Source organism: Engystomops pustulosus, chromosome 11 (genome assembly GCF_040894005.1).
Source record: "Engystomops pustulosus chromosome 11, aEngPut4.maternal, whole genome shotgun sequence".
NCBI classification, from domain to species: Eukaryota; Metazoa; Chordata; class Amphibia; order Anura; family Leptodactylidae; genus Engystomops; species Engystomops pustulosus.
This window is the reverse complement of record NC_092421.1, coordinates 31,416,439-31,436,426: the sequence shown is the minus strand read 5'-3', so window position 1 is coordinate 31,436,426 and position 19,988 is coordinate 31,416,439. Positions and strand designations below refer to the sequence as shown.

The following is a 19,988-nucleotide window of genomic DNA, read 5'->3' as shown; positions in this document are numbered from 1 at the left end:
CTGGATTTTGTGCTGTGCCTGATGAGTTTGAGCTATAAAATGAAATAAAGGTAAAAAAAAAAAAAAATCAGCAGACTCTGCCTAATTCTAATCAAACCCCTAATAAATTGTCCCACTTCGTGTTTGAGGTGGATATGCGTGTCACTAAGAGCTAAACACAACGGTCGCAGGTCTCCCAGCAAATTCCTCACAATATGGTACTAGCTGCACTACTAATACCAGCAAGCCCAGCCACAAGCAAACAAAAAAAAGGAAAATATAACGCTATTGTAGGCCTAAGTAAGCCGTTGGGGTTCTCCTATGGCTATTTTGTAGCCGACACTGAAAGCACACTGCTTTGCAAGATGAGTTTGAGCTATAAAATGAAATAAAGGTAAAAAAAAAAAAATAAATCAGCAGACTCTGCCTAATTCTAATCAAACCCCTAATAAATTGTCCCACTTTGGTGTTTGAGGTGGATATGTGTGTCACTAAGAGCTAAACACAACGGTAGCAATTCCCCCTGCAAATTCCTCACAATATGGTACTAGCTGCACTACTAGTGCCAGCAAGCCCAGCCACAAGCAAATAAAAAAAAAAAAGTATAACGTTATTGTAGCCCTAAGAAGGGCTGTTGGGTTCTTGTAGAATCACTCCTGCCTAACACTATTCTATTAGAACAGCCTAACGCTTTCCCTGACCAGCAGCAGCTCTCTCCCTAGCGGCATCCAGACAGAGAATGATCCGAGCAGCGCGGGCAGGGGCTAGTCTATTCCAGGGTCACCTGATCTGGCCAGCCAACCACTGCTATCGACGTGTATGGGTACCACGTCATGCTGGGTGGAGTGCAGAGTCTCCTGGCTTGTGATTGGCTCTGTTTCTGGCCGCCAAAAAGCAAAACGGCGGGAGATGCCATTTTCTCGAGCGGGCGAAGTATTTTCGAGTACGCTAATGCTCGAACGAACATCAAGCTCGGACGAGTATGTTCGCTCATCTCTAATTAAGACCACAGAAGGTGAAAATTGGAAACACGGTGTCGGATGTGGTTGTGAGTAACATTGGAGCCCCACAGGGGACTGTTCTTGCCCCGTTTTTATTTACCATCTACACTGCAGACTTTGAAAAAAACAGAAGTCAGTGTTTCTTGCAGAAGTATTCGGATGACACTGCGATAATAGGGTGCATAAAAGAGGGAGATCTGTCTGAATATTGGTCAACCATTGACTTGTCCTCGGAGTGGTGCGATACAAATGGCTTGGAATTGAATCTATCTAAGACCAAGGAAATGGTAATCAGTTTCCGAAAAGAACGTGATACTGATGGTGAGCCTACGAAGATTAGGGGTGTCGAAGTAGAACGCGTCACCAACTATAAGTATCTGGGCGTCTATCTGGATGATAAGTTATTGTGGCATATAAATTCAGAGAAATTGTATAAAAAGGCGTCCGGGAGACTGTACTTTTTAAGATCTCTTAGGTCTTTTGATGTGGACCGTAGTATGTTGTTGTCCTTTTACCAGTCTGTAATTGGAAGTGTTTTATTTTATGCGGTGGTATGTTGGGGTAACAATGCCCGCACGACTGACTTAAACAAATTTAAGAAATTGGTTAGGAAGGTGAACTCAATTGTTGGCACTAAGACAGAGGATTGGGAGTCAATCTTGTGTGCACGTATGCTCTCCAAATTTAAGTCCATTGTATGTAATGAGAAAAACCCATTACATAACACACTGATGGGTCAACGTAGCACATTTAGTGATCGGTTTCTGCATATGAAATGTAGAACGAATCGTTTTAAAAATTCCTTTATACCTAGGGCAATTGCATTAGTTAATATGGGCAAGTAATTAATATCCGTAACCATGGTGTTTTTCTTTTTTTTCCTTTTTTTACTGTTTTTTAAAATAACTTTTATTATCTATTTGTATATGTATGTTGTATTTTACTTGTTTGTATATGTATAATTGTGATCATGAATGGAGGTGTTGTTGCTGTCGTGGTGACAAAGTCAATTTCCCCTATGGGGACAACAAAGCATTCTATTCTATTCTATTCTATAATGTCCTTTGTCATGTATTGATCTCCGCTCAAAGTTTAAAAAGACAGTGACAGCTGAATAATTGAGACTGCAATCTGCCACTAAACAGTGGTAACGAATCATTGTTAAAATCTTGGGAATTGGACCATAAATGGGATAAAATGATATATGCTTGTGGCCCATGCAGCTGCAGGGGCTCCAAGCATATCTGCAGCTAGAGGGGAGTTCGGCACATGCGTAGAAGTTTCTGGTCCCCTGCCAACTAAACTGAACCTTGCCATGTCGGTAGCCATTACTCCTACACAGGCCATGTTCCCAAATTTACGAGCTACATAGACGCACAAGGTGGCACGTCCGCAGGTATACTCAAGGGTGTGGAGTCATTTGGTGCCCTTTGGTAACCTTCAAGAAACTTTTAGCCTCTTTGCTTAATAATCACATCTTTTGCGTACATGACATCCTAGAAAATATTATCTCTGGGCAGGGAGTGTAATTTGTCTCTAGGTTCTAGAGAAAATTTTGTGGGTGATCTCTCATCTGCATTTTATCAAGAAACCAACGTGATGAAATAGGATTCACAGAATAAATAAGCAGTGCCTTTTCTTTGTACTCAATTGCTCAATAAGGTCTGATAAGGTCTTTGACCGAGTATAAATCTCCGCTCAAAGTTTATAAACATTCAGAACCAGCAGAAGCGTTCCAGGATGGTGAGTGTATTCTCTTCTTTTTTTTATTTTTTTTTTTTTAACAAAGCTTTATTTGGTCTAATAAAGGTACATACATTTTGGTACATGTAACAAAGGTATCAGTATTAGTATGAAACATTGATTTCCTATGTATTTTCCTATGTATTTTCGACCTTAGTTCTATCATATAGTTTTAGCCTCATATTTATAATATAACTCGACGCAATTAGCGTCCTTTTGACTTAGCGTCTGCCTTGGTCATTTTACAGTGGTATGATAATTAGGTGAGTAGTTATCGGCATAGTGATAATTACGTGTATTCTCTTCTTAACAGAAATATTACATGGAAAACAAAGCTAAAATACAGAAAATAATAATTTGTCCATTTACATAGAAATACTGTGGATATTTGTCTACAGACCATCTAAAGACTTAAGGTTGAAGGGGAAATTTACTTCTGGTTTAACAGAAATGATGATAATGGAACGGTTATTACGCTCTATTTTACTGGAAAAAATTATCTTAACTTTTTTTGTGTCATACTTTTTGCATTCAATACTTTCATAGTTAAGTTTTGTCAGATCTAAATATTGAATATGCGCACATCCACCTACAAAGCTAGTAGAGATGTTCTTAGTCCCTTGTCAGAGCCGAGTGGTAAGAGATGGTTTTGATGTGAAAAGGAGAAAAAAAAACATCTGGATAAGCTTTAAAGACTTGAAAGTAATTCCTGCCATTTTTTAAGTATGGAAAAGCACTGACTCTCCAATATTGCTGAAAATCTTATTTTATTCACCAATTTTTCAGACATTCCTTGTGACACTCGCATTTGGTGCTGGAATCCTTGTGGTTGCATGCAATGCAGCTTGTTACCGTAGTGGTATTGCTGTGACATTTGGAGAAGAACCTGAAGGTGAGTTTTAAGGAGTTACAATTGGTAGTTAACAGAGAAAAAGGGAAGACTCCCATAGCGTCAACGCTGCTATAGCATTGACTTGCCAAGCACTCATATTCTTGGCTCAAAGTCATAGAACACATAGAAGAAAAACAGCAGGTACATCTAACTTCTCAGGCATGTGCGTCTTGTCTGGGTATGTTCCATGTATTGATTTGATACAGTGAATAAAATAAGAATCTTTTAAGAGTTTCTGTGGATTTTCACCTATGAAGCTGCCTGTAACTGCTGTTACCTTTAAATGGTAGTTTACTACTACTATTATGCAGGATCTGCTCATTATAAGGACCCTTTCAAATTTGCATCCCCATAAATGTCTATGGTGCCCGGCCATGGTGCGGTGCGCACCTTTCCGTTGCTGGAAAAACATAGAGCATGCTCTGTCTTTTCTTGTACATATAGCTGGGCACCATGCCTCACTATGGAGAGGGGAGGGCAGAGCAGCGCACATCCCTTGGCCTCTCCAGATGAACGTGTGGTAAGCCCGGGTCACCGTCCCTGCATAGCACACATTCGGGTGAAAGTAGCTTAAGTCCCCGGTTGAGTCCCTTTTTGGGTATCACAGAATTACACAACACACTTCTTCACAGTGCAACAACATTTAACATAGTGTCTGCCAGTGGAGACCGTAGCACAATCGTCCACCAGTTCAGATCTTGGCTAAACAGGTCACAAGATTGTACCAGTTATGAATAATTGGCCGAAGATACAGGCGACTGAATGTTCAAAACAGCAGTCTTAATAAATTCTCCCCATAGTCTTGATGAGTCTTTTTTACAAGATTTCCGCTTTGTGCTTTTGGCCCCCTATGCTATTCTAAAGAGTGTGTATGAGTGTAAGAATGGGGGAAATGAGTGAATATATTTATGTATGTTTGGGACTGTAAATGTTCTGCTCTCAGGGTTTGGTCGAAGTACGATCTCTTACATACAAAAGGCACCAGTAGCAATAATGATAAAGCAATATGAATCTGTATACATTTAGTGGGATATGAATACAAATAAAATAAGACAAGGTGAAATGAAATAATAAGAAAGAAGGACTTGTTTGAAAGAGTTTACAATCTATGACATTGTAATGAGCAATAGCATTCATTACATCTCCTGACATTATATATGGTCCATCTGAGTTTTTTGTGGTGTCTTTCACTTTGTAAGGAAGAATCACTCTGCATGCTGCATTTTTTCCCATTGAATCTATAGGAATTGCTAATGTAAAACCATTGAACACAAACTAATCTAAGTTACTGTGTACATAAAATGAGTCTGATGTTATCTTTTTTATTCTAGGTTGTTACCATAGGAGAAAATTGTATCCACTCTACAGTCAGTGGAGAACAAAGACTTGCTACGATTGCAGATGTTTTGGTGATGGAAACTATGAATGCTGTCAAGTGTAAGATTCACCACCATTTATGAACTAATGCACAGCTTTCCAATTTACAGAACTGAGATACTTAAATGGTGTTTCTAGGCAAATACTATCATTCACCTGTTGTATTCCAACCCTGATTTTATTAATCATGTTTTTATTAATCAGTTTTTTTTAATCTCCTGTTTCTTATAGTCATGGCACACCAGTAAACTATGATAAGGAAAGATGCCATTTCGAGTTTGACAAGGAGAAATGTGTTTACAACCTGATCCCAAATGAAGATCCAACCAAACAGTGTCAATCATATGGGATGGTGGGATGAGCATATCTTCCATGTCCACCACTGTATTTTTTTTGTTTGGGCAACAAAGACTACATTAACAACAAAACAAACATTAAATAAAAAGCTTGATAAAAAATAACATTTTTGTTTCATGTCACCTTAATGGTTGGACTAAGATTACAGAGTTACCAAACCAATATAAATCTCTCTGTGAAGCCAGGGGCATAACAACAGGGGCAGTGCTACTGTGCCCGAAGTGTCAGGTGACCCAGTACTATCAAGTATGGAGGAGGTATGCTGTTATATACATACAGGCAGTCCCCTACTTAAGGACACCCGACTTACAGACAACCCATCGTTACAGACAGACCCCTCTGACCTCCGGTGAAGCTTTCTGAATGCTTTACTATAGTCCCTGATTGCAATAATCATCTGTAATATGTCTGTAATTAAGCTTTATTGATAATCCTTGGTCCCATTACAGCAAAAACTGTTTAAACTCCAATTGTCACTGGGGCCAAAATTGTTTTGTCTGGATTTACAATTATAAAATATACAGTTTCGACTTACATACAAATTCAACTTAAGAACAAACCTCCGGACCCTAACTTGTACGTAACCCGTGCCTGTATTATGCTGCACACCGGGCCATCTTTCTCAGTAAACAGCTGAGCTTGCACGACTAGGAATCTCTCATCTCTACTTCCTGTTGTCTAATTCCCGATGTTGTCAGCAGCTACTGGGCTATATGAAGTCATATATGTGGCCTTTAACACCCCCTCCCCAGCATAAGAATATTTCCTGACACTCACATGTGTGTATTCATTTATTTGTGTGTGTGAATATACTGTATGTTTTTTGTATGTAAATGCAGTATATAGTATGTATACGGTCTGTATATACTGCATGTGTGTATAAATGTATGGATGTGTATATGATGTGTTTATATACCGTTTAAGTGTGTACATACTGTATTTATTAGTGCATAAATGTGTGCGTAGAACTTTACAAGTCTGTATATAAGTATATAAATATATGTATATATCTGTGTGATTGTATAAGTAGTGTTTCTGCTCTTATCCGGGTACCGGTTTACATTTTTAGCTAAAAGGGTTAATTCGAAAGTCACATTACAACTGAAGGACTGTTTTGAGTCCTAGATAATGATCTCTTACACTGTGTGAGAAAAATTAAGCCCTCCATATAAAGCTTTTACATCCACCCTTACAGCAATATTTGGAACTAATTACTTTGTATGTGTGTCATATCCGCTGGAAGGGACACCGCGTCTGCTGGCCCCTCTACCCTCCATGCAGACAATACTAGCGGTCCTCCCCGAGTTTCTGCGCGTCTCCGCTCTGGCTCCGCCCCCGGTCCGCAGCGAGTTAACCCTGAGGCACGCACGGGGCAGCGAGCATCCAGGACGTGTGCGCTTTAGGGAAATCTTAGCTGTCTTTCTCCTGAATCAGCCTGGATTCCTGCTCCTATGGGATTCTGGGGGCGGATCTCAGGCTGCATAAATTGGATCTGGACCTTCCACCTGTGCCAGTGTTTGTCCTGGAACTTACAGCCTAGTTGGATTCCTTGTCTCCTGTAGCATTGTTTACTTCACCCTGGTATTGTGTTCACCAGTTGGGTTACTCTTCCTTGTCTAGTGATTTGACCTTGACGTACCCTCTGGTGTGACCCGGCGGTTTTGCTTACCTTTCTATGTTCAGTGTCTGTACATCTTTAGTTCTCTTTCCTCGTGTCTGCTTTGGTTTCTTATGCTGTCTTGAACCCCGCTTGTTTCATCCTTGTTCGTCCTGTTTTCCCCCTCTGTCTGAATACTGTCCTAACGCCCACACTGCAGTTTTTCTGTCTGTATCACCTCACTGCGGCTGACAGACCTATTTGGGTTCCTCTCACCTCCCAGGGCCTTGCAGGGTAGTTAGGAGGTTCCTGCGGCAGAGGCTCCCTACCTTCAAGGGGGTTTCTGCCTTGGTAGGGTCTAGTTGGTAGATGAGCGCAGGGTTAGTTCGCCCTCTTGCTCCGTTTTGTCAGCCTGCACTCAGACTGTGTGGTAGTTTTGTGTACAGTATTCCAGACGTAAGTTTTCCTAACAATATGGGGCATATTTATCAAGCAGTCTGAAAATCAGAATATTTCCAGTTGCCCATGGCAACCAATCACAGCTCCCCTTTAAAATACTCATGAGCACTGGTGAAATGAAAGCTGAGCTGTGATTGGTTGCCATGGGCAACTGGAAATATTCTGACTTTCAGACTGCTTGATAAATATGCCCCTATGTCTTTATCCGTCTCTCACATTGTTCTGAAATAAATTTTACCAACACTTTTCTACACCATTGCTTTAGTAGGTTTTGGGTATTGTTTATGCACTGCTTCCTTAAAAGACATCTATCACCAGGATCAAGGACTGTAAACAAGTATATTGACATACTGGTCTTCATCTAATCATTGTAATGAATCCAATCTATTATCGACAAGTAACGGATAAGAAAGGCGAAAACAATTGCAAGTGAAACATTGTTTTATGTCAATCTCCATGTTTTTTACATGGTTAGTGAATTATATTCAAACTATGCAGAATTTGATTGACCCAAATATACTTGTAGCAATCATGAATGGACATTGCAATGAAATATTGACTTGCCAACCAAATGTTTTTTTATAAAACTTTGTGGTTTAGAAATATTTTAGTTAGTTTTTTTTCTCTACCTCTTTTATTCACTACAAAGTTTGTTTTAGAAATGTTGACAATCTTAGTACAAACATGAAGTTAAATATTAACTAGAAGAAAGCGAACAACAATATGTGAGACAAAGTAGCTAGAAATACTGAAAGAATAATAATTGCAGAATTCTTAGAAAACAATCATTTGATGGATGCAATGTGGTTGAGTAGGAGGTTACTAATATTCATACACAAAGAGTTCCCAATATGGGCCAATTTAGCCCAATTTTCATCTAAAACTTAACTTTCATTAAAGAATAGAGATTTAACAATAGCTTGTTGGCTATTACCCTATGTAAGCTGGGCTAACAGCTGCTACTAGGCTTCTGTATGTCCAGTAATTGAGAGATGTTTACTGCTTATTGGTTGTTGCCCTACAATCGTCTGTGTTGACAACCTCCTATGCTACTTAGTATAGTGGTAACTATTGTGTTAGGCATGCGTGATGTATCATAGCTAGTAATGGATGGAGTAGGATGAATAGAAGGAAGTCATAAGGTTAATTAGGAATACAAATATACTGTATACAAGCAGTAAATGTATTTAAGAATATCAAGTAAAATGGATTGGGGACATGTAAATAGAAATTGTGTTTTACAATGAACAGTGTCAACAGGGATAGTGATGGCTGCGATCTTCATGATACCGGTAATAATGTTAGAAAAAATGTAGACAAAATAATAATAACAAAGGTGTCAAGATGAAAGATATACAGTAATAAATTACTATTACATTGCTTTAATTTAATATGTGAACCTTTTAATTTAAATTTAATTTTAAATGTAATAATTTAATAAATTACTTGTTTTAATTTTAATTGCTATTAAATTATAATTTGTAATAATCATTTGTCAATTATTATAATTAATATCTAATAATTAATATTTGATAAGTAAATGTGTCCAATTACTACATTCATGCGCATATGCAAAGTATTTATTTATTTATGAAAAATAAAGCATCCCCCCTGAGGCAGCATGAGTCCATGTCACCAGAATACCCCTCAATTGTCTCCTCCACATTCAATGTGACCTCCCCCACTAGATCCCCTGCTGTCAGCACTCATCTCCAGATCAGTCAAACCAGCTGCCAGTCATTAGGTTACTTTGTGATAGTTAAAAGTGCCCAGGTGAGAAGAGAACTGAAAAGGCTCAAAGTGGCCGAGGCTGCAGTTCCAGATGGTATCAGTGCCAGATTACTTAAGACATGCACATATGTTCGATATGAGCCTAACTTTGGGAAGGGTACCACAACTGTGGAAAACATCTTGTGTTGTACCATTTCCAAAAACACTTTATTCCTTGGACCTCAACAGCTACAGACTGGTGGCACTAACATCCCATCTGATGAAGGCCAATGAGAGGTTGGTTCTCACACATCTCCGTCCTCTAGTGAACTTGTCTGATGATGCCATCATCCACCTTCTATCGAGCTCTTTCTCATCTGGAAAAAAAACAATGAACATTGTAAGAATAATGTTCTTTGATTTCTCCAGGGCTTTAAACTCTTTACAGCCCTGGCCCTGAGAGACAAACTGGATCTGGTTTAAGTGGACCACCACCTCACTAGTTAGATTCTAGACTACCTCACAAACCGACCTCATTATGTGAGAGCTGACTGTGTGTCAGACACTGTAATTTGTAGTACAGGTGCACCTCAAGGTATACTTCTGGTTCCCTTCCCATTCACATTGTACTCAGGTACAATTACATTCACAATTCAATGACAATTGATCTAAATAAATGTTGGGAAGACCAAGGAGATGATGCAGTCCTCCTTCTCAACCAGTGGTCATCCAGGGGACGGACATCAAGGTAGTGAGGTCTTAAAAGTACATGGGTGTACTCCTCAACAATAAACTGGATTAGGCAGAGAACATAAATGCACTTCACAGGAAGGGTTAGAGTAGGCTATACCTGCTACGGAGGCTGAGGGCATATGGAATGCATTTCTTAAGGCCTTCTTCAACTCTGTAGTGGCATTAGCCATCTTCTTTGATGTAGGCTGTTAGGGAAGCAACATCTCATCTACAAAGTGGGGCAGACTGGACAAACTGATTAGGGAAGCCAGCTCTGTCCTGGAGGATCCTTATGACACAGTTCATGTGGTAGCTGAGAGGATGACAGTGAGTAAATCTTTTCTGCATTCCATGCAGGAGACTGTGCAATCCTATTTCTGTAAAGTATATCCTCTTCTTGTTCTCCACCTCTCTTTCTTAAAATATGCTTCTATTATTATATATGTATATTAACATCTATTGGTTAATACCAGTGTATAGTTTACAGATTGTAAAGTTGTAAATGACAGCTCATGATTGTGCATTGCAAGTAGTTGTGGTTTTTAAAGAGTTACAGTTTTTTAGTTGTATGTCATTCTCCACCTACTAAAACATGTGTAACCAATTAGGAAATTCATTTAAAAGTCTGTGGAGTATAGGTTAGATCAAGACTAAGACCAATTGTGTTTTACCCTATGTACATCTATGCTGTAAGCTGAATAAAGAAAAGTTGATTTTATAAAGACCAAGGAGCCTGCGCTGGAATTTTCTTCTATGCATGAGACTGTGGTGGCTTTGGGTAGCACCTTTAGTTACAAACGTCTCCACCCCAAGTGTAAAGGGAGCGTTATTACAAGTCATTCCTCCCTGCTTGATTCTGGTGACCATAGTTGAAGGTAAAGAAAAGCTCTGAAGTGTTAGAGAGGGTTGAGCTAAGTTTGTAACTTTTGGAGACTTTAGGATGAAGCTCTAATGAAGGACACGCCCCCATAACCTTAAATGTTCATAGAACACACAGAGGCACAAGCTCAGCGATGAAATGATAAATGTCATTCAGTATTTTGCACTTGGTGCCAGGACATATTTAATGCAAACATGAATGTAAAGCAACAAAGGAGTAAATACTATGAGATGAAATGGAATGCAGAGAAAAGTCAATATTACCTTTTCTTTGAAATTCTGTTAATCAATGAGGTCCCTGTAGGTCCCTGACCAAGTATAAATTTGAGACACAAGGTAAAAAAACATTCATTCCAGGAAAAGTGTTTCAGGATGGTGAGTGTATTTTATTCTGAGTGTAGAGAATCTTTAAATTGTAATTATAGAACTATAATGACTTTATCAGCGCACTCAGTATACTTTATCACTATGATAACCCCTGCATTTACATAATGGTTCTGTGTATATCAGTACATTAATCTTCTAGATCCTCTAGGTTTGTGACACTTGTTTTACATGATTTCTATATCTTGTGACATAATTTGAAAGGTGTTAAGGATGCAGGTTCTCTAACTTATTAAGTAACTGTGCATATACTATCCACAAGACACTGACATTTGGATCACTTGTTTTAGAATTTAAGCTGTTTTTAACCACCTATTAGTCATTGAATGGAGCATCAAGTCCAAATGTTTCCTCAGAGCCCAGCTCCTGTGGTGACTTTATAGATTTGCTGCTTTTACAGTAAAGAAGTGTTTTTACTTTTTTTGTTTCTTACCACTTTTTTGATGAAGAATACACTTTTCTACCTGGCTTTCACTCGTTAAAGGGAATCTGTCACTAGGGACCTCATTTTCACTGAAGACAGGTTACAAAAGCCCACTACAGCTGTATTGCAAATATGCCTTTCTGCTTTCTCTAAGCATTTCCATTACAATATAATTGTGTGTTATAACTTACCCTGCACCCTGACAGAATCCTCTGATTAGTCCCATGGGTTTGGCTTTGGTTTAGGTACATTTAAAAAAACAACATGTGACTTGTCTGTGCTGCAAACTTCTCAGCTCTTGGCCCCCACCTTTGTGGTCCTCTACAGCTCCTCCCTCTCCCACTGAGGTCAGCTCATAAGGCTGTGAGCTCTGTCAAGAAGCAGGAGGGAGGAGCTGTATAGGAGCACAAAGGTGGGGGCCAAGACCTGAGCAGTCTGCAGAAGAGACAAGTCACATGTTGTTTTTTGAAATGCATCCACACCAAAGCCCAACCCCTGGGACTACACAGAGGATTCTGTCTGGAATATCTGTCTGGTGCACTAGCAGAGCCCATGCCATACATAGCAAGAGTTAGTTGCATTATGCAGCTTATATCTGCAGCTCATACCCTCAATCGGTTCTGCCACCAATCACAGGTGTTAACCACTTCAGTGCCACCATTTAGATGACGGCAATGCATGGGTGCCGCCACTTTATATCTGGCCAGCGCACCCGTTATGTCATCAGAGAGCATGTCCTGTTGCTATGAAGCCAGATTGTCAGGAACTGTCATAGGATCTGAAAAGGAGGCTCCTTTACAGATAGAGCAATTTTACAATATACTAGGGCTCAAGTGCCCTTAGGTCTAGAAATACAGTAAGACAGTTCAAAAAAACCCAAAAAGTTCAACCCCCCCCCCTTTCCCTAGAACACAAATTAAAAAGTAAATAAATAAAAATACATATCTAAGGTATCCCTGTGTCCCAAATTTCCTGATCTATCAAAATATAAAAACAGTTATGGTGAGTCAATGTTACATACTATTTTTGTACTTATTTTGTACAAAATTTTTGTGCCGAGAAATTCAACGCTCGCCTCTGCACTCTCTATCCCTATCACTCTATGTCACTTTATTCTGTTTCACTACATGATATAAAAAAATAGAAGAAGAAAAAAGGCATGTTCTTAATGTAACAACAAAACCACAGGAAATTCATTACATTGTTTGTAAAATCATTCCAAATTGTTAAAGAATTAATCAGTTCCAGAAAATGTAGAATTACTAAAATGCTGCTTTAAAGTTTTTTTCTTATTCTGTGTGTTTCAGAAATTCCTTGTGGCTCTTGCATTTGGTGCTGGAATCTTTTTGGTCACATGCAATGCTGCTTGTTTCAGCAATGATAATAAAATAAAGCCGGGTCAAAAACCAAAAGGTTAGTTTTATTATTAGTATTTCTCTAATCATTGGGAAAAGGAGAATTGTCTAGTTTGTATTAGAAGCCATACCTCTTACCCCTCAAATGTCCACACCTATACGTATAATACCTGCCATAGTGGACCCCACAGTGTATAAAGCCTCCATTTGGTGTGTGGTATAATTCCACTTGTGGCCATTACAATGTGCAATGTCCATTTCCTTTGTCTACTAAACCTCTATAATTTTAACGTTCGTGGTTGATCCAGCTCACAGAGGTTGATGATTATCCTCACCTGGTGCACAGGAAAAGCCTGAGGCTACTACAGGCTGCTACAGCAACTTCAAATGGAAAGAGGTTCTGGCACTCACAATTTAGGTGAAGAAATCCTTTTCTTTATTGGTTAAAATCCGACATAGCAGATTTTTGTATTTGTGATCGCTATGTTGGATTTTAACCAATAAAGAAAAGGATTTCTTCACCTAAATTGTGAGTGCCGGATCCTCTTTCCATTTGAAACATCTATAATTGCCCCTTTCTTCTAGACCACAAACTATATAACTCATCTCTTCACCCCCCCTCACACTGTGTAATCCCTCTTCATATGCCTCATCAAATTATGTATTGCCCCCTCCTAAGTCCTCCCTTTTTATAATGCCTTCCCTTTTCCCCCCTCCTTCACCATGACTAGCACCCCCACCCCCCAATAATAATACCCGGTTATTGTGGCCCAACTCCTTGTTTCCTCTCTTTCTACTCTTAGGTGCCCTAAAACGGCAGTGCATAAAATTTAAAAAACCATAAAGCTGGAACCGTAATCTGCCACACCATTGCACACCAATGACTTTAAATTGTGATCTGTCTTGGCTCCATTAGGAATCTCTTTAATTTTAAATAGAAAATAGAATTACATATGGAATTATTCTCATCTAATATGCAGAAATTTGCAGTTTTAGCTAGTTAATCTATCTAGTCTTAGGCCTCTTGCTCAAGTACATTTTCTTTTTCTTTCTGAAAACAGAGGCATGTTGTCCCATTTTGGAGTTGTTTTTTTTTAATTAGTTTTTATTATTTATAAGTTATTTTCCACAAAAACTACCCCTTTATCTTCTGTATGTTTCTGTTTTTGCGGATACATAAAGCGGATACATAAGCTAAAGGAGGCTATCTTAAAGATCTGATGGTCACTGGCTTCTAGCCTCTATTCACACTTGGTCATGTGATTATTTCCTAGCCATGCATGTTTGTACTTGGGCTGTATTCTGTTGGGCTTCCTACACTTTGTGGCGTATTTCATTTAGTGTCATTCCAGGTGAGGCCGTACCAATGCCGTGTACAGTGATAATATTATGTCCCCATCCCCAGAGTTCATTTATAACATCAAATCAACAAGTAACACAAAATGAACTTTCAAAAGAATTTTATATTTTTTTCACATGAAGCAAGAAACAAATAAAAGAAAAATAAAATAAAATGCAATATTCAAAAAGCTCCCAGGTGAAAATGCCAGATTGGCTTTTCCCAGATGAATTAGTTTCCCGCTGAAACTGAAGTACAGAAAGAGGAGCCAGGAGAGCAAGTTTGTTCCCCCTCTGGAAGATATTGGTCCAGTCAGGGCTGATTAAGGTTAGTGGGGCCCCCGTGGAGAAAATGTGATGGATACCCCCCCCCCCCTCTGAATGTAGCTCAGGCAGGGTTCACATTTAACATCCATGCAATAGGCAGGGTCTCCCCTTAGTCCATTATCAATGTAATAGACATCGCACTAATAGACATAGCATAAAGGTTGGACTTGATGGACTTTTCCAGCCTTATATACTATGATACTATAGCAATAAAACAGCAACCAAAAAAATTGCCTACTTCAGCAACTTTAAAAGGAAAACAAGAGCTTGAGGGAAAATTTTTTACAGCAGAATTCCTTACTGCACTTTACCCTATAGCTACAAAACAGAATGCAAAAACAGGTTGCTAAACATGTAAACCTCAATGCAATCCATAAACACAGTAAACCCATTATCGCCTCCATGCCACCTCTACGACATGTGGTCTGGGTGGGGCACAGTGCATTCCTGCCCCATGCTTGCAAACTTTTTAAAAACCTGTTGGACCTGGGATAGTTATATGCTGTAACAGCCCTGCCCAAAAGAAATATCAAGACGTCTAAGCCTCTTTATGTATCCGCTGGGGCACAGGGCGGCGTGCCTGTTATCATACGCCAGTGCACTAGTGCTGGCGTATTATTGATTCCTCCCATAGACTTCAAGGGGAAGGCACAAGACGAAAAAAATTATCAATAATAGGACAGGGCATGCACTTACAATGATACACAATGAGCCACATTTATTAAACTGGCTGCACCAGTAATGTTCTTTTCACAAAAATACATGTGCAAAGTGCTTGCCCATGTATTTATGTGACTGCATCAGTTTTGTGTCACACCCTAAAGGGGTGCACTGGTGCCAATTCGGACTGGTGGCCAAATTTAAGTGGAATGTCTGACAGAAATGGTACGCACGCCCATTAAACTTAGTGCACTAAAAAAATATGGTGCACCCAGTTAAAGCATAATGACCGTGTACCCGTCTTTAATAATCTGGCGCACAAATAGAGGCTGGAAATGGATTGCAAAAACATCAATTTGCAAGAGGCCTTAGTTTGTATAATAACCTTAAAGGTTTCTTGATTGAATGTTTTTATTTTCATTTCTAGGGTGTAACTATGACGGCGTAATGCATCCACTCAATAGTAAATGGAGAACCAAGAATTGCTTCGACTGTTGGTGTCTTTCTAATGGAAACTATAAATGCTGCCAAGCGTAAGATTATATTTCCTTAAATTTTAATCCTAATAAATCTTATTGTCTGTGGTATTTAATATTTGCAATATGTATTTAAAGGACAGTAATCTTTTATTTAATTATAACTCTATATACCGCAATTACGGCTATACAGGAAGTTACGAACAAGATAGGTTCCATAGGTTTGTTCTTAAGTTGAATTTATATGTAAGTCGAAACTGTATATTTTATAATTGTAGATCCAGACAAAAAATTTTTTGCCCCAGTGACAATTGGAGTTTAAAAATTTTTTGCTGTAATTGGACCAGAGATTATCAATAAGGCTTCCTTACAGACACCTTACAGCTGATCATTACAGTCTTGGACTATAGTAAAGCATCCAAAGAGCTTCACCAGAGGTCACAGCGGGCAGAGAGGGTTATCTTTAACTAGGGGTCGTCTGTAAGTCAGGTGTCCTTAAGTAGGGGACCGCCTGTATGTTATAAAAATTCTGCTAATTACAGTGGGGCGCTCGTATTTTAATCTGTTCACTCCTCCTTGTTCAGCTAGAAGTCCTGCCCCGGCCCTGCCTACCTCCTGCTCTATGCAGGGTAGGGGGGTGGGACAGGGTGAGACTGCAAGCTGAATGGCGGAGTGAATAAATTAAAATATGAGCTGCTCTGAGGTGCTCCGTGGACATAGCCAGAGCACCACAGGATAATTTGCATCATTTAGGCATTTCTCAGGAACATCTTAATAGGGCACATCTACCATCAGCAAACAATCATTATATTCTGCCATATGCACGTGCAGAGCCAAAAGTAGCCTTTTTGCTGCCTTAGGTGAAAAATTAAAATGTGCACGATAAATGTATTTATATACAGCCCCCCACTATTTTTCTTATTTAGATATAGCCGTCTTCTAATTTATTTAAATGCCTCAATACACAGCACCACGGCCAACATCAATTAAATTATATACAGCTCCCATAGTTTAATTAAAATCTGGTCCCTTACAGACTCCCCACCAAGTTTAAGCTATAAAAAGAAAAAAAAAGGTTATATATGGCAGAGGGGTCCCTTATGCGGCCCCTTCTGGACTCAGCATTCTTGCCTAAGGTGAGAGGTTGCCCAGTGTTCATGGCTTTTACCTTCTTTTCTTGCATAGACTGATTATAGAGATCAATGAAGGACTTGGAGAGTGAGAACTGTGTAGCTTTTAACACAAAATAAAATGTTTAAAGTGATAAAGTATTGGGGGTTTCCTTTCTATATACATTTTATATCAGATTTTTTTGTCTTTGCACTCTGCTAATCACTAACTAAATCCCCAAAACATTTACATGACCTAGTTGTAAAAAATTCTGTAACCATAATAATTTACATCATGAGTTATGTTTTTATTAACCAGTTAATACTATTTTTTTTTAAACTATTTCTCTAGTTATGGCACACCAGTAAACTATGATAAGAAGAACTGCATCTCGGTGTTTGACAGCAAAAACTGTGTTTACAAAGTGACTCGTATTGACGATCCAACCACAGAGTGCGAAATATATGGAATGGTGGGATGAACAGAATATCTTCCATTTCCATCCAATACTCATTTTTACAATGGAAAACGTCAAATGGAATCTATGTGTACTGCTTAACATTGAATATAAAAATCACGTTTGTCTTATATCTGTCTCATCTTTTAATAATAATAAATAATGGGGTATAATATTGGCCAGGCTTTAGAATTTAGTTTACATTACTCTTTTATATTTCACAAGGATGTAAGAGGCAGACCTTAGCGAGTTAATTGGTCTTATTTAGCTTCCTTCTTAGTGGCACTAACTAAATGGCTTAAAAATATATATACAGATACAAAAATATATATACAGAGATAAATGCAGCATGGTGGCACAGTGGTTAGCACTACAGCCTTGCAGTGCTAGGGTCCTGTTTTCAAGTCCCATCCAGGTCAACAACTGCAAAGAGTTTGTATGTTCTCCTGGGTCCTCCAGGTCCTCCAGTTTTCTCCCACACTCCAAAACAAACTGTTAGGTTGATAAGATTGTGAGCCCCATTGGGGACCGGTACTGATTTGGTAAGCTCTGTGAAGCGCTGTGTAATCTGTGTACGCTATATAAAATAATAATAAAAAGGTAGCTAATAAAAGCCTGGGGACACTACCTCACAGGTCAGGATAACTGGCTGTAGGGTTAGTAGAAGGATTGATAGAAATAGTTGTCAGGTTCGCAGAGGAGAATGCTGGACTTCTGGTTCTTCTGGTGATGCTAGCAGCGTTCTCTGACCTCCGGCATGTATCCGCGCAAACTCCACTTCTCGTCCACTTTCAGTGGTCTCTGGCGAGCGCTCTGGGCGGCGGCTGCTAAGACCTTGCGCTGTTTAGGGGTTGTGATCTGTACTGCTGGGAGTTGTGGTACCTCTACATGGTGCCTGCGATTGTGCTTGATTATTCTGCACCATAAGGGGTTAATTCCCAGAAGTTGTCCAGCTCCTATCAGGTTCTGGAGGTGGGGTCCTGGCTGCATAGATTGCAGCTTCACTAGTCACCTGTGCCAGTGTTTGAAATCCCTTTTTACCCTTGCTCCTTGCTATAGGTCTGACTTGCTCTGTGTCCGAATTGTTGTGATCTCGGCCAGTTTTTGACGTTGACCCTTTTGCTTAATGATTTTGCTATTGACGTACTCTCTCGTTGTGACTCCGGCTAGTTTACTACTCTTTTGTGTTTTATGTTTGTCAGTCTGTTTGTGTTTTCCCTTCCTGCACTTATCTAGTGTATTTCGAGTCTTCAAGTAGTCGCCCCACAGTTTAGCGTGGGGGGGCTATAGGAAGAGACAGAGGTTGGGGCAAACTCAGGGCACACTATCCCCTGTCTTCTGCGTTACCCAACCCTTACAATAGTCTTGAGATTGACTATATGTCTATGTTTAGACCAAGACATTACACGTTAATTTTTTGGATTGCTTTCCGAATTTCTGAATAAACATTTTTCACTCTTTTGCATGAATTTCATGAGTGGCAAGTTTTGATTTACATACATTAATTGTGTAGCCCTATGTAAATATATGATCCCTGATCCCTATCTGATGGTGTAGGGATAACTCTCCCCATCAAGTGACGGATTATTTATACTCCTTAATACATCCCCCTGTGGACCACTCACCAATCGGGGATCCTATCACACACATGTCCGTCCGTGGTACCAGCTGCGTTCTGTAATTACCACGCGAGCTGCCAGCACCTGCCGGCGGAACTTCCGGTCACGTGACTGTTAGCAACACGGTATGGCTGGTTTTCTTGCGACCGGTAACAATGGCTCTCTAAAGTGAATGAGGCATTCTCCGACAAAGCCTTTACCCCTAAAAATATACCCCTACCTACAATTCAGCTTTCAAAGAATTGACTAAAACTTACAAAGATCAATGTACATCCTGGTGGGAGGTACAAAGTCTAGAGAACTACATCAAAAACAAGATTGTTCCAAGAGGTCTCAGAATCACCCTCACCCCAGGTAACAGGTTTAAGAGCAGTAGTCTCATAAATAAATGGGAGCAAGAAGCCACTGCTAGCTCCCTGCGTTTCATGCAGATACTGCTGGAGGAGGAGAGGGTGAATCTTGATACATTGGAAAAAAGATTGAAGGAACAAATTGACGTAGTACGAAAATTCAATTCGGAAAGTGACTTTAATACTAGAGAACTACAACTACAGAATACACTTGAAAAGTTCCAATTTCACCTGAAGGAACGTAAACATCGGCAGTTCTCTAGGGATCTTCAGGATTTTAGAGAGAACCGTGCATACACCATTTTGAATACAAGACAGACAACTAGGGAGACAGAAACTGACTTCTCCTCAACTGAGGCAGAAACCTCAGATACAGAAGGTAAACCCAAATCGTCTAGAGGACAGGGATCGAGAGGACGGGGGGGAAGAAGTAGAGGAAGGGGTAGCTTTACCGACGACATATTCATACTATGGAAAGGGGACAAGGAAAGTTTTGCAGAAAGCCTTAACAGGAATTCTATAGGGCTGCAGTTCACCTATGAAACCAATCCTGACAGACTCCCGTTCTTAGACGTACTTTTAACACGGAAAAACAAGCTTGAAACAACCATTTATCGCAAACCAACTGCGACAAATTCCCTCTTGCGGTGGGAGAGCCATCATCCTCTCTCACTTCGCAAAGGGATACCCAAAGGTCAATATCTCCGTATGAGGAGAAATTGTAGTGACAACAGGGAATACAGTAAGCAAGCGGGTGACCTT

General features: G+C 39.6%; 2 protein-coding genes and 1 long non-coding RNA gene across 4 annotated transcripts in view; 2 read left to right on the top strand and 1 right to left on the bottom strand.

The window, feature by feature from the left end:
* The first annotated feature begins 2,640 nt into the window (after positions 1-2,640).
* LOC140106276 (beta-microseminoprotein-like) lies at positions 2,641-5,453 on the top strand. Its single transcript, XM_072130628.1, has 4 exons — positions 2,641-2,723; positions 3,510-3,615; positions 4,947-5,052; positions 5,224-5,453. Exons 1-4 carry the CDS (start codon positions 2,721-2,723, stop codon positions 5,351-5,353), a joined length of 345 nt encoding a protein of 114 aa, XP_071986729.1. The 5' UTR covers positions 2,641-2,720; the 3' UTR covers positions 5,354-5,453.
* Positions 5,454-8,953: 3,500 nt separating this feature from the next.
* Positions 8,954-19,988, bottom strand: part of LOC140105508 (uncharacterized) — a 54,610-nt gene continuing 43,575 nt past the window's right edge. The window contains exon 3 of the long non-coding RNA XR_011850582.1: positions 8,954-9,492. This is a non-coding gene — a long non-coding RNA (uncharacterized lncRNA). The remainder of the gene's footprint in view (positions 9,493-19,988) is intronic.
* LOC140105505 (beta-microseminoprotein-like) lies at positions 10,150-18,726 on the top strand. Of its 2 annotated transcripts, none has more exons than XM_072129450.1 (4): positions 10,150-10,174; positions 12,842-12,947; positions 15,642-15,747; positions 17,152-18,726. In XM_072129450.1, the coding sequence occupies exons 1-4, from the start codon at positions 10,169-10,171 to the stop codon at positions 17,279-17,281; spliced, it is 348 nt and encodes a 115-aa protein (XP_071985551.1). In that variant the 5' UTR covers positions 10,150-10,168; the 3' UTR covers positions 17,282-18,726. The 2 variants fall into 2 exon arrangements, with proteins under 2 accessions (XP_071985551.1, XP_071985552.1); XM_072129451.1 differs by lacking the exon at positions 10,150-10,174 and adding an exon at positions 11,032-11,101.

Coding starts and splice junctions, on each gene's coding strand:
- LOC140105505 (XM_072129450.1), top strand. Junction 12,948..15,641: donor GCCGGGTCAAAAACCAAAAG/GTTAGTTTTATT, acceptor TTTCATTTCTAG/GGTGTAACTATGACGGCGTA. Junction 15,748..17,151: donor AACTATAAATGCTGCCAAGC/GTAAGATTATAT, acceptor CTATTTCTCTAG/TTATGGCACACCAGTAAACT.
- LOC140106276 (XM_072130628.1), top strand. Junction 3,616..4,946: donor ATTTGGAGAAGAACCTGAAG/GTGAGTTTTAAG, acceptor TTTTTATTCTAG/GTTGTTACCATAGGAGAAAA. Junction 5,053..5,223: donor AACTATGAATGCTGTCAAGT/GTAAGATTCACC, acceptor TGTTTCTTATAG/TCATGGCACACCAGTAAACT.